General features: G+C 42.6%; 1 protein-coding gene across 3 annotated transcripts in view; it reads right to left on the reverse strand.

The window, feature by feature from the left end:
* MEGF6 (multiple EGF like domains 6) overlaps positions 1-14,443 on the reverse strand; it is a 1,002,006-nt gene that overhangs the window by 45,646 nt on the left and 941,917 nt on the right. For all 3 annotated transcript variants that reach the window (XM_069239937.1, XM_069239938.1, XM_069239940.1), the window contains one exon: positions 13,915-14,043. In XM_069239937.1, the coding sequence (XP_069096038.1) occupies positions 13,915-14,043 (129 nt within the window). The remainder of the gene's footprint in view (positions 1-13,914; positions 14,044-14,443) is intronic.

A 14,443-nucleotide genomic window follows, 5' to 3' on the forward strand; every position in this document is an offset into this window, starting at 1 on the left:
TACCAAACTTCAAGGGTTCCAACATCCAACATTTGAAAAAAATCACTTGGGGTCTTCTTGGATTTTATTATTATGATGCTGATTTAGCTCAAATGACTGGGTTAATTGAATACATTCTTTTCTGATTCAAACTGCTGAAGTGAGTGTGTGTTTCTCTCTTTGAATCTAGAGAGGAGTGCTTGGCGTATATATATATATATATATATATATGGAAAATGTCACTTACCCAGTGTACATCTGTTCGTGGCATGAGACGCTGCAGATTCACATGCTGTGCATTATCCTGCCATCTAGTGTTGGACTCGGAGTGTTACAAGCTGTTTTTCTTCGAAGAAGTCTTTGCGAGTCACGAGACCGAGGGACTCCTCCCTTTCGGCTCCATTGCGCATGGGCGTCGACTCCATCTTAGATTGTTTTCCCCGCAGAGGGTGAGGTAGGAGTTGTGAATATACTAAAAGTGCCCATGCAATTGAGTAAGTATGTATGTACATAATGGGGGTTATTCTAACTTTGGAGGAGTGTTAATCCGTCCCAAAAGTGACGGTAAAGTGACGGATATACCACCAGCCGTATTACGAGTTCCATAGGATATAATGGACTCGTAATACGGCTGGTGGTAAATCCGTCACTTTTCAGTCACTTTTGGGACGGATTAACACCTCCTCCAAAGTTAGAATAACCCCCAATGTGTATTAAAATAGTATTTATTTACAAATTTACAATTTTCATTCAACTTATAACGGCTACAGGCTCCCGGGGAGGTGGGAGGGTGCCTGTGAATCTGCAGCGTCTCATGCTACGAACAGATGTACACTGGGTAAGTGACATTTTCCGTTCAATGGCATGTGTAGTTGCAGATACACATGCTGTGCATAGACTAATAAGCAGTAATCTCCCCAAAAGCGGTGGCTTAGCCTGTAGGAGTTGAAGTTGTTTGAAATAATGTTCGTAATACAGCCTGCCCTACTGTGGCTTGTTGTGTTGTTAACACATCTACACAGTAATGTTTTGTGAATGTATGAGGCGTAGACCATGTGGCTGCCTTACAAATTTCTGTCATAGGTATATTTCCTAGAAAAGCCCTTGTGGCGCCTTTTTTCCTAATGGAATGCGCTCTTGGTGTAATAGGTAGATCTCTTTTTGCTTTAATATAGCAAGTTTGAATACATTTCACTATCCATCTGGCAATGCCTTGCTTGGATATAGGATTTCCTGCATGAGGTTTTTGGAAGGCTACAAACAATTGTTTTGTTTTGCGAAACTGTTTTGTTCTGTCAATGTAATACATTGGTGCTCTTTTTATGTCTAATGTATGTAAGGCTCTTTCGGCTACTGAGTTTGGTTGTGGAAAGAAGACTGGGAGTTCCACTGTTTGGTATAGGTGGAATGGTGATATAACCTTTGGTAAGAATTTGGGATTTGTACGGAGAACCACTTTATGTTTATGTATTTGTATAAAGGTTTCTTGTATAGTGAATGCTTGTATCTCACTTACTCTTCTAAAAGATGTGATAGCTATTAGGAGGGCTACCTTCCAAGTTAAGTATTGCATTTCACAAGAGTGCATGGGTTCAAATGGTGGTCCCATGAGTCGTGTTAATACAATATTAAGGTTCCACGAAGGCACTGGTGGTGTTCTCAGGGGTATGATTCTCTTTAATCCCTCCACAAATGCTTTGATAACTGGGATTCTAAAAAGCGATGTTGAATGTGTAATCTGCAGATAGGGAGATATTGCTGTGAGATGTATTTTAATAGAAGAGAATGCTAGTTCAGACTTTTGTAAGTGTAATAAGTAACTTACAATGTTTTTTGCGGAAGCATCTAGTGGTTGAATTTGATTATTGTGGCAGTAGTAAACAAATCTTTTCCATTTGTTTGCATAACAATGTCTTGTAGTAGGTTTCCTAGCTTGTTTAATGACCTCCATACAGTCTTGTGTAAGGTCTAAGGGCCAGATGTAGGTAGCCTTTTGCGCCTCTCAAACGACGAAAAACGCAGTTTGCGAGGCGCAAAAGGCCTCACGCGATGCAGAAACACATTTTGCGAGTCGGAACCGCCTCGCAAAATGTGTTTCCGACTCGCAAATAGGAAGGGGTGTGCCCTTCCTATTTGCGACCGCATCGCGATGTAGAGTTGATTTGTGACCGCGAAAGCGGTCGCAAATCAACTCGCAGTTACCATCCACTTGAAGTGGATGGTAACTCATTCGCAAACGGGATGGGGACCCCTTCCCCTTTGTGAATGCAAACAAAAATATTTTTTCAGAGCAGGCAGTGGTCCTATGGACCACTGCCTGCTCTGAAAAAAAACGAAACAAAAAGGTTTCAGTATTTTTTCTATTTGCAGCTCGTTTTCCTTTAAGGAAAACGGGCTGCAAAGAGAAAAAAAAAACAACTGCTTTATTGAAAAGCAGTCACGGACATGGTGGTCTGCTGTCTCCAGCAGGCCACCATCCCCGTGAGTGCCTAGACTCGCTATGGGGTCACAAACTGCGACCCACCTTATAAATATTTATGAGGTGGGTCTTTGCGACCCCATAGCGAGTCGCAGAAGATGTCTGAGACACCTTTCTGCATTCCCTCTTGCGAGTTGCAAGTTGCGAGTCGCTGGGACTCGCAATTTGCAACTCGCAAAAGGGAACCTTCCTACATCTGGCCCTAAGTGTCCAAATTCTAAGACTTCAGGAGCCAGATTGCTAGATTGAGCGATGCTGGATTCAGGTGTCTGATCTGTTGTTTGTGTTGAGTTAACAGATCTGGCCTGTTTGGTAATTTGACGTGAGGTACTACTGATAGGTCCAGCAGTGTTGTGTACCACGGTTGGCGAGCCCAAGTTGGTGCTATGAGTATTAGTATGAGTCTGTTTTGACTCAGTTTGTTTACCAGATAAGGAATGAGTGGGAGAGGGGGAAAAGTGTAAGCAAATATCCCTGACCAACTGATCCATAAAGCATTGCCCTAGGACTGAGGGTGTGGGTACCTGGACGCGAAGTTTTGGCATTTTGCGTTTTCTTTTGTTGCGAATAGGTCTATTTTTGGTGGTCCCCAGCGTAGAAAGTAATCTTGTAGTATCTGGGGATGAATTTCCCATTCGTGTGTTTGTTGGTGATCTCGACTGAGATTGTCGGCTAACTGGTTTTGAATGCCTGGGATGTATTGTGCTATTAGACGAATGTGATTGTGAATTGCCCAATGCCACATTTTCTGTGCTAAGAGACACAGTTGTGACGAGTGTGTCCCTCCTTGTTTGTTGAGGTAATACATTGTCGTCATGTTGTCGGTTTTGACAAGAATGTGTTTGTGGGCTATCAGTGGTTGAAATGCTTTCAATGCTAGAAACACTGCCAACAGTTCTAAATGATTTATGTGCAGTTGTTTTTGTTGATTGTCCCATTGTCCCTGTATACTGTGCTGGTTGAGGTGTGGTCCCCTGTATACTGTGCTGGTTGAGATGTGCTCCCCACCCCATCATGGAAGCATCTGTTGTGATCACGTATTGAGGCACTGGGTCTTGGAATGGCCGCCCTTGGTTTAAATTTATAGGGTTCCACCATTGAAGCGAGAAGTGTGTCTGGCGGTCTACCAACACTAGATCTTGGAGTTGACCCTGTGCTTGTGTCCATTGTTTTGCTAGGCACTGTTGTAAGGGCCGCATGTGTAATCTTGCGTTTGGGACAATGGCTATGCATGAAGACATCATGCCTAGAAGTTTCATTACAAACCTCACTTGGTAGTGTTGGTTTGGCTGCATGTTTAATGCTATATTTTGGAACGCTTGTACCCTTTGCAGACTTGAGTGGCAATCGCTTTTTGTGTGTTGAGTGTTGCTCCCAAGTATTGTTGTATCTGGGATGGTTGTAGATGTGATTTTTGGTAATTTATGGAAAACCCTAGTTTGTGTAGAGTTTCTATAACGTATTGCGTGTGAAGAAGACACTGTTGCTGAGTGCTGGTTTTTATTAACCAATCGTCTAAGTATGGGAATACGTGCATGTGCTGTCTCCTTATATGAGCGGCTACTACTGCAAGGCATTTTGTGAATACCCTTGGGGCTGTTGTTATCCCGAACGGTAACAGCTTGAATTGATAATGCACGCCGTGGATTACAAACCTTAAGTATTTCCTGTGCGAAGGATGTATGGGTATGTGGAAATATGCATCCTTGAGATCTAACGTTGACATGTAGTCCTGTTTTTTGAGCAAGGGAATTACGTCTTGAAGTGTTACCATGTGGAAGTGATCTGATTTGATGTAGAGATTCAGCGTTCTGAGGTCTAATATGGGTCTCAACGTTTTGTCTTTCTTTGGAATTAGGAAATATAGTGAGTAGACACCTGTTCCTTTTTGATGGTTGGGTACTAATGCTATTGCTTGTTTTTGTAACAATGCTTGGACTTCTAGTTGTAACAGGTCTAAGTGTTGTTTGGACATATTGTGTGCTCTTGGGGGCACATCTGGTGGGAATTGTATGAATTCTATGCAATAACCATGTTGGATAATGGCTAGGACCCATGCGTCCGTAGTTATGTTTGTACAGTTTTTGTTGTATGCAGTAAGTCTCCCCCCCACTGGTGTTAAGTGTTGGGGGTTTGTGACATTGAAGTCACTGTTTGGTTTGACTTGTTTTAGGGCTTTGGAATTTTCCCCTTGCTCTTGGGAATTGTCCACCCCTGTATGAGCCTCGAAACCCTCCTCTCTGGTACTGCCCCTGATAGGTGGGTCTGGTTTGTGAGGTGGAAGGCTCTGGTGTTTGTGTACGAAACCCCCCTATAAATTGTGGCTTTCTAAATGTGCCTCTGCTTTGTGGGGAGTAGATCGCGCCCATGGCTTTGGCCGTGTCTGTGTCCTTCTTTAATTTCTCAATTGCCGTGTCCACCTCCGGCCCGAACAATTGTTCCTGGTTAAAAGGCATGTTTAACACAGCTTGCTGGATTTCCGGTTTAAATCCTGAGCTCCTTAACCATGCATGCCTGCGAATGGTTACCGCAGTATTGACTGTCCGTGCTGCTGTGTCTGCCGAGTCCAATGCAGACCTTATCTGGTTGTTGGAAATTGCTTGTCCTTCTTCAACAACCTGTTGGGCACGTTTCTGGTGTTCCTTGGGCAAGTGCTGTATAATGTGTTGCATCTCGTCCCAGTGTGCCCTGTCGTAGCGAGCCAGTAGAGCTTGCGAGTTGGCGATCCGCCATTGATTGGCTGCCTGTGCTGCCACTCGTTTGCCCGCAGCATCGAACTTCCTACTCTCTTTGTCAGGCGGTGGTGCGTCTCCTGATGATTGAGAGTTTGCCCTCTTCCTTGCTGCTCCCACAACCACCGAATCTGGTGTCTTTTGCTGTGTTATAAACACAGGGTCTGTAGGAGGAGGTTTGTATTTTTTCTCCACCCTAGGCGTGATAGCCCTTCCTTTCACTGGCTCCTGGAAGACCTGCTTTGCATGCTTGGGAGCATTGGCAGACTTTGGTAGGAACTGTGGGTGGATGCCAAGGTGTTAAATAAGAAATCGTCCTCTATTGGCTCGGAATGCATTGCTACATTGTGGAATGTAGCTGTCCTTGATAGTACTTGCGTGTATGCAGTACTATCCTCTGGAGGTGACGGCCTTGTTGGGTAACAATCTGGACTGTTGTCGGATACCGGTGCATCATACAAGTCCCATGCATCCGGGTCATCCTGTGTCATCCCTGTATGTGTAAGTGACTGCATTGGGGGTGTTGTTACCGGGGACAGCTGTGGTGAATGTAGTGGAGAAGGCTGCATTGTGCAGCACTCCATCCATTATCCTTTTGTGTTGCTAAAGTTGCCCTAAGTGGGAAGGGTATGCCCAGACATGGGTCCCGTGCTCACTGTGCCACTGGATTCAAGCTAACCTAGCTGATGAAGGGTGATACCCAGAAACCGGTCCCAGGAAGCTTGTTTCTGGTCCAGGGAGGACCTGGCCTGACAGTTCGGGCTGGACTGTTCCCATGACTGATTTGCATATGGCTGGATTCAAACTGGGTTGGCATGGTGAGCAAAAGAACGATGGATTAAACCCAGATCTGTGACTGGGGGTAAGTGTTTGCATTGTTCAGCACTCCGTCCATCATCCTTTTGTGTTTGTAAATGCAGCTCCCAGCGTGCGGAAGCAATAGTTATATCTCTTACCCTGTCTGCATGACAGGGGGCAAGGAAAAGGATGAAAACTCTGCTCCCAGCAAGCGGGAGCAGTTTTAATCTCCCTGCTTGCTGGGAGCGGAGTTATGTTTGCTTTTGTTTGGCGGGAGCTGTCATAGCTCCTGCCAAGCAAAAGCAAACAGCTACCGCCCGAGGGTGGGCACCTCGAGAGGTAGCAGAAGCCGGCCCTGGTGAGGAGGGCTGTCCCCAGAGCCATAAAAGTCTTCAGGAGCACGGGCCCCCTCCATCTTTTCACATATGTTTAAGGCCCCAGGAAGGTGGTGGTCCCTGGAGCGGGGGGGGGTCCACGCAACCCCTCCATTTAGTTTTTCAAATATAGTCCAGGGGCCCGGAGGGCATCTGTGCGGCCCCGTATAATTTAATTGCCGAAGCCCTGGGCAGGTGGTGGTCCCCAGGGCCTGGAGGGTTCCGTGTGGCCCCCGATACTTAGTTATAGAGCCCGGGGAGGTAGTGTTCTCCGGGCTTTAATAAACCCCAGGAGGGGGCCTATGAGCTCCCCTCCTTAATCTTAAAAATACGTATGCCCCAGGGACCTGGCCCACCCAGAGGCTAAATGAAAAGCAAGCCCAGGAGACTGAGCTTGCTTTTTAAAAAAAAAATCGCAGCAAAATTTGTGAATATTTGTGAATTTTGCAGTGAATTAAAAGAAATGCTTTTTTGTCCTGGAAGAATTCCAGGGGGACAGCTGCATCAAGGGATGGAAGTTAGGGTAAACGTACCCTGCCCCTTTTCTTTTTTTCCCTTTGTTTTTGAGAGTCGGCTAAAGCAGAGTCTCAAAATGGCTACCAACATGTCCCAATTGAAGTGCTGACAGCCAATCAGAGCTCTGTACAAAATTGGGAGGATTAGCAAAATGTTCGCACCTCTAGAAATACAAATTTGTTTTTCCTTTAATATCTCAAAAATTACTGAATGGATTTAAACCAAATTAGAAAAAGCGTGATCTGGGGTCCAAAAGCTACCTTTCTGCCAAATTTTTTGTAAATCTATCCAGAGGTTTGGTCTACCCACATGTCTAAAGAGTCTATGGGAATTAACATGGGAAATTCACTTTTTTGCCAAGTCAAAAAATGCTTTTTCAATGGAAACTAGGTCCTAACTATAACTACCTACTGGTGACAGCAAGAAAGGAATATATTTACATGGTCTTTCCAATGCTGTTCTATTTCCAGCCATGGTACTAGGATTGCTAGAAATATGAATTGAGCCCCCCAACATAATTAATTGTACAACAAACTGATTTAAGTTCTAACAACTTTTGAGATCCCAGAAAACATTTGGTCCCAATAAGTCCTGACTCTGGGACAGCTAGCAAACATATGAATGTGATTGTGAGACAATAGTTGGCAACTGGGACTAACAGCTAAACCTCCTGTTTTGAATTTAGAGATCTCATGATATAAAAGCCAAACATGTTCTCATAATGTTGACTTCTATACTTCACCATTGATGAGACAATACATCATCTGTATTGATCTACTAATAATTCCAACCAGAACATTCTTTCCTAACTATTTAGATAATTTATTAGCCTGTCTTCATATATTCTCAGTAGCCAACAGGAATTTCTGATAATAGTGGCATATATCTGATTGTATCAGCAATCTACATAGGTTCAATAGGTTTTGCAGTTCAGGCTTATTATTTTGGTCAAAGAGACAGGCTGTAATCTGTAGGTAGTTCTAAAACTTGCTTCATGGTATATTAAATTTATTTGTAATATCCACAAAGCTTTTCAATGTTTCACCTGGGCATAATTTGTGCAGAAATTGTAAATTAGATTTATCCCACACAGATGTAGCATGTACATGAACGGGTTCTGCCAATATACAATTGTTCAGATTGGTTGGTTCCCATGTAATAACAGGATATCTCAATTTATGCTCATCTATTTCCATATCAGTTCATATATCTCAATGATTTTAAACATAACATGTTTGGGATGCACTGTGGGATTCAAGAAGTTGAACAAAAATGAAGTAGGGATAGTGGAAAATATATATAAACATGCATTAAAGCTTTGGTGCAGTCATGGGCAAGGTTAGTCATACTTCAAAGCCATGATGCCTGATAACAAAAATAAAATTGGAGTGTGCCAATTCTCTGCGCATTGTTGAAAATTGTAAGATAACGACATGCTTCTCTTAGTGTCTGATTATGAACATGGTGGATGAGTTACTCTGTCACCATGGTGACAGATACCCTGTTTGCCAAAATCTAAATCTCGTCGGATAGAATGGGATTTAGATTTCTGAGGGCAGGATATCCGTCACCTTTGTGATGGAGTAACCTGTCCGCCGAGATCTAAATCATGCATGAGTCTTTTATGATCCCATATAAATGCTGTGATTTGTACCTCTAATTTAGAAAAAAAGTTTTTAGGGAGGTAGATCGACAATGCCAAAAAGGTACAGTATTTTGGACAAAATAATCATCTTGATATGGACCGTCCTTCCCATAAGTGGCAAAGGTAGATGTTCCCATTTGTTTAGTAATTACATTATTTCTTTAGTCATAGGTGTAAAATTAGTAGACGTAATTAGCTTAAAAGAAGATTTAAGCCAAGCTCCTAGATGTCTCAGTCAAGTAATTGTATATGTGGTGTCATACATAGGTAGAATGGAGGGGGCAGCATGTATGACCTGCAGTTTTTTGCTAATTAATTTAGATTCTGAGACTTTTCCAAATTCTGTCACTGCTGATACAATTGTATCTATAGCCAGGCTTGTATCTAATGAACCCACCATAACATCATCTGCATAAGCCAATATTTTCACAGTATATTTGCCTACATATGCAGGTATGATGTTATGTACTAGCCTTAATTGTTGCAAATGGGGCACCATATAAAATGCTTAAAATGCCCGGGAGAGCAAGCACCCCTGTCTTGTACTACTCTAAACTAAATAAGGCAGATGTTATCACATGTATTGACATTACACCTTGAGTTTGTCTGTATATTTGTTGCATTCAGCATATAAAGATCAGTGGAAATTTACATTTCTGTAGCACTGCCCACAGAAAAGGCCACTCAACATGGTTGAAGGACTTTTCTGCACCCAGCACCACAAAATAAAGCTGCTGATACATTGTCTCAGCCCAGTCTATCAGCTATAATGGTGGTTTATTATGTTCTGTCATATTTTACCCGGGATAAACCCATGGTGCCATGATGTCACTAGATGCAAAAACAATAGATGCTGGATGGAATGCGGAACAAATCAAACATTCACCCCAGTCACAGATCTGGGTTTAATCCATCAGTTTTTGTGCCCGTCATGCCATTCCAGTTTGGGTCAAGCCGTATGCAAATCAGTCTAGACCCTGCTCCCATGGGAGCAGTCCAGCCCGAACTGCCAGGCTAGGTCCTGCCTGGGCCAGAAACAAGCATCCTGTGACCGGTTTTAGGGTATCACCCCTCATCAGACAGGCTAGCTTGGACTGGTGGCATTACAAGCATGGGACTCACGTCTGGGCATACCCTTCCCACTTAGGGGTGATAAATGCAAAAACAATAGAAGATGGAATGTGGAACAAATCAAACATTCACCCTTGTCACAGATCTGGGTTTAATCCATCAGTTTTTTTGCTTGCCATGCCATTCCAGTTTGGACCCATCCGTATGCAAATCAGTCTTGACCATGCTCTCCATGGGTACAGTCCAGCCCGAACTGCCAGGTCAGGTCCTTCCTGAACCAGAAACAATCATCCTGGAACCAATTTCAAGGTAACACCCCTCATCAGCAGGTTAGCTTGAATCTGGTGGCATAGGGGGTTATTACAACTTTGGAGGAGGTGTTAATCCGTCCCAAATGTGACGGATATACCACCAGCCATATTACGAGTTCCGTAGGATATAATGGACTCATAATACGGCTGGTGGTATATCCGTCACTTTACCGTCACTTTTGGGACAGATTAACACCTCCTCCAAAGTTGTAATAACCCCCATAGTGAGCATGGGACCCACGTATGGGCATGGCCTTCCCACTTAGAGTGATAAATGAAAAATAATAGATGATGGACGGAATGTGGAAAAATCAAACATTCACCCCCAGTCACAGATCTGGGTTTAATCCATAAGATTTTTTTGCTCACCATGCCATTCCAGTTTGGACCTTGCCATATGCAAATCAATCTTGACCTTGCCCCCGTGGGAACAGCCCAGTCTAAACTGCCAGGCCAGGTCCTATCTGGACCAGAAACAAGTATCCTGGAACCGGTTTCAGGGTATCATCCCTCATCAACCAGGCTAGCTTGAATCTGGTGGCATGGTGAGCACAGGACCCACATATGGGCATACCCTTCCCAAATGCGACAAATGCAAAAACAATAGATGATGAACGGAATGCGGAGCAGATCAAACATTATTCAAAACTGCACAAAAAATCTGTTTTGTTGTGATGCAGAAACCCTGCTGATGAAACAATGAAAAGCCATAAACTTACTCTAATGGCCATTCTCTGAATCTCTCTGTGAGAAGCGATGAGAGAAAAGCACCCAAAGGAACGTTCTACAAAGCCAAGTGCAGCACATTTTTATTAAAAGCCATGAATAAACCAGAGCTTTTAAAAAATAATACACTGGACATCCACCTTAAGCATTAAGCATTTGTTGCTGTATTAAAATGTATTAACGAGCCTGGCTTGATTTGCTTTCTCCCTATCCCACACAGAGTTAGCTGTTGTTCAAGCTGTTCACCATTACCTCGCTCCCCTCCTCCATGCCCACAATGACAGAAATCCCTGGCCCAGCTCACCTAGAATTAAAACTCGAGCTCTTATAAATACACAGATAAATAAAGGCCAAAAATTAAATATGGTATGACTGTGCTGAGGCTGATACTAAATCCATCAAGCAGTAAATATCATCTGAAGCCAAAGCAAACCTTTATCTTTCCATTATGATGTATGTCAATGCTTTAAATGGGAAAAAAGTGCAGTTACTCTTCAAACTGAGCTATGGCCTGAGGGTGTGCCAAGGTGGCGGGGCTAGATGTGTGGCTAAGGGCACCCTTGACAAGTACAGTCAGTCTCAGAGCACGCTTTGCATTCATTGGCTACTGCTAAAAAAGTGAGGAGCTTCGTAAACACGCCCATTGCTGCCCACACTTAAACTGTTTGCTCTTGGCTAAAAAGACTTTGACAAACTCAATAGCTCTTGCATCACCAAGTCCTATTGGCTCACCAATGCTTGTTGGGTATAGTAACTATAGAAGTGCAGTTTGTGAATAGCAATGGGTATACTCTTTTGTTCTGAGTTTTTTTCTCCCTCCTTTAACCCCACCCACACCCCACTGCAGCCTTCCCTGCTCCCTCATAATGTGTTGTACGTATTCACCATTTTTAAGCTCCTAACCCTGCTCTTCCCACATCTAGGACAAAAATGAAGGCGCACACCTGTAGAGTTTTCCGTGGACGGGCTGGAGATTTCCAAACAGAAAACTTAGGAGAGGCAGAGACCTCAGCAAGTACGTTTGTGAATAGCAATTTTTGGTATGTGAGTAATACTTTTGTAGTACTACTAAACATACTACAAAATGCACTTTTTGAATGGGCCCTTACCGTTTTTTTCCATTTTTGTTGTTGTTTACCCTTGCTTTGTTTATAACATACCATCTCACTTGTTGCATCACAAGTATTAGAACTGTGCCACTTGAAAGTTTGTCCCCTTCAGATTTTAAGGGGAACTATAGTCTCAGTGTTTCAGTTTGATTTTCACATTTATGTAGGGTTAAAAGTAGACGAGGGAGTCCCAGCCCTGAGCAGCTCTGGTTAACCCTAAACATTATCAACTAGTGTTTGCATTCTCTCTTCAGATATATTCATCTGTCTCTCATACGCAGCATTCCATAGATGTCTGCACAGTAACGGATTTGTAATTGAGCCCAGCCTCTTGGCTAGAGAGCTTTCTTGTCTATCTCAGTTCCTCCTTTTTACTAGATGGATTTCCTCTCTTGTCTGGGTTTGTCCTGCACCTAATGAATAGCTTGCGTATCAATGCTTTTGATTGGATAAGTTGTAACTTTTCACTGCTGATGTAACTGAAATACCTTTTATTTAAACTTTCCCTTGTTGCTTTGAACTCGATGGGAGTGTATGTTTTGCTCTTTTCCTTGCCCTCTACCCCGTCACTTACCACATCTGGCCCTTCCCACCCTCTCTCATGGTGCCCCTCTTAGTGTGCCAGTCACTGGATAGGGGTTTTGGTAATTACTTGGATGTTCTACCTATGGACTTGCCAGGGCCTCTTTGTGCCCCCTTTGTTGCTGAAAGCCACTACTGGCTTGGCCAGTGCCAGATGCTTTTAAAAATTGTTGACATTGATTAAAGCAATTTCACCAACCAATAATATTAAAAATATAGGAAAAGGATGCATGGCTGAGTCAGCCTTTCCCGTATTTAATTTGTGATCTGTAAGTCATCACAGAGCTCAGTGATAAACATTTAACTCAAGGAGCCATCCTAGTAGCATTATCCATTGGACAAAATTTCAAAAAGTTAAATGTTTCCTTAAATCTTTTTTAAATCTTCACAGGTGTTATTCAGGAGACTTGTGATTTGCTAACATATTCCACCAACTATGTGTCAAAAAGGTTAAAGGATGGCCATTAATACAACATTGTAAAAACAGATGGGAAGCAGGGCTCTAGAGTCAGAGCTGAAGAAGTCTTCTAGAATATAGAAACATGCTTTTGAGATGTGTGATGTGAAAGGAAGCACAGCCATACCCTATGATAATTTTAGAAAAATGTGATTGCTTATTTGACCCAGGTACGTTACTCATGACAGGGTGTGTATGTGTATTGAATGGGGACAAAAGATGACTTTTACAAATGTGTTTTTGGGTACACTGTAGAATAAAATAGAAAAGTTGAACTTTGGCATTAGCTGGAGTGTTTTGTCTAGATGTAAATGGCACATCTCCAGAAAATAAAGCCTGAATAAAGAAGGTGCCAAGAAAGCAAACAAAATGTGCGTAGTTTAAACCACAAGTCATATGAGGACAGGCTGAATACATGTTCTGGACAAAAACAAGAACAGAATGAATATTTTACTCCACTGATAAAATGTGGTACTTTTTAGACAATGATCACTTTTGATTCAAAGTTCACAAAAGGTACTGGAGGGGGTAGAAAGTTGGGAAGAAGAGGATGAAAATAACATAAAGGCAGAAAACAAAATCGAAGGTGGAGTTTGATCCCTCGTGCGTTTTAGAAATATTCTTTTGGGGTGGGGTGTGGTAGAGTGCTCACAAATCATTAATACACAAAACAAAGACTTCGAAGAAAAAAGAAAAAAACTAAGTGTAATATTCTGAACCTAACACTAGATGGCTGCAGCTTGCACAGCTTGTACACTACAACAACACACAGCCTTTCAATAAGCTATCGCAGTACGTATATGACATAGTAAAATGTTTATATATTTTACCAGCACATGTATACAATCCTCAATGAAGAAAGTCTTTCTTGTGCTCAGACCCAGTGAAAATCCTTACGTCAGAACACACTGAAAAAGCCCTGGTAAGACAGCAATCCTACAAAGTATGAGAACGTATAGCTCGAGCACTTGTAGTAAATGTGTTTTTTGTTGCACTTCTCTTTGATGGAACAGTTTCTCCCAAGTATAGAAGAAGAGACTACTCTGATATCGTAAGTCAAAAAAAGTTTACACTGACGGGGTGTTGTGCTGTATATAAAAACACTGATTTTTAGAAACAAAATGGCATTGCTTACCAGTCTGACACTTGTCACCAGTCCAACCTGCCCGGCAGATGCACTGTCCAGTCTGACGCTCGCAGAGGCCACCATTCAGGCAAGTGCAGCTATGAAGACAATCCTCTCCATACTTTCCTTGGGCACATTCTGGTTCAAAAAGCACAAGAGTTCCACAAGAAAGTTAATACATAGAACTTCTCCTGTGTAAAGCGGGATTTTAGGGGCAGATGAGTGTGTTGATGGGGTTACTCAGAACTGACTGTGAGGGATCAGGGTGGAAGGTTGCGAAGGGTAGCCGAAAACAATTAAAGATTTTATTGCTTCAGAATTGTTACTGCAAATAATTCTGTTACATGTTTACTCAAAATAAAAGTAACTAAGAAATTCACCATAAGATGCCCTTCCAGGATCAGTGCCATCATCAGTAAAGAGAAACTCAGATATAAGAAGATTGTACCGACTGAGGAGAAACAGTTAAGTTATTCATGAAATACCATCACTGTTAAGCACTTGGACTTATGGGAGGGTCGAGACCTGGGAGGAATTG

The sequence above is a fragment of the Pleurodeles waltl genome, chromosome 6, assembly GCF_031143425.1.
Source record: "Pleurodeles waltl isolate 20211129_DDA chromosome 6, aPleWal1.hap1.20221129, whole genome shotgun sequence".
In the NCBI taxonomy this organism is placed as follows: domain Eukaryota; kingdom Metazoa; phylum Chordata; class Amphibia; order Caudata; family Salamandridae; genus Pleurodeles; species Pleurodeles waltl.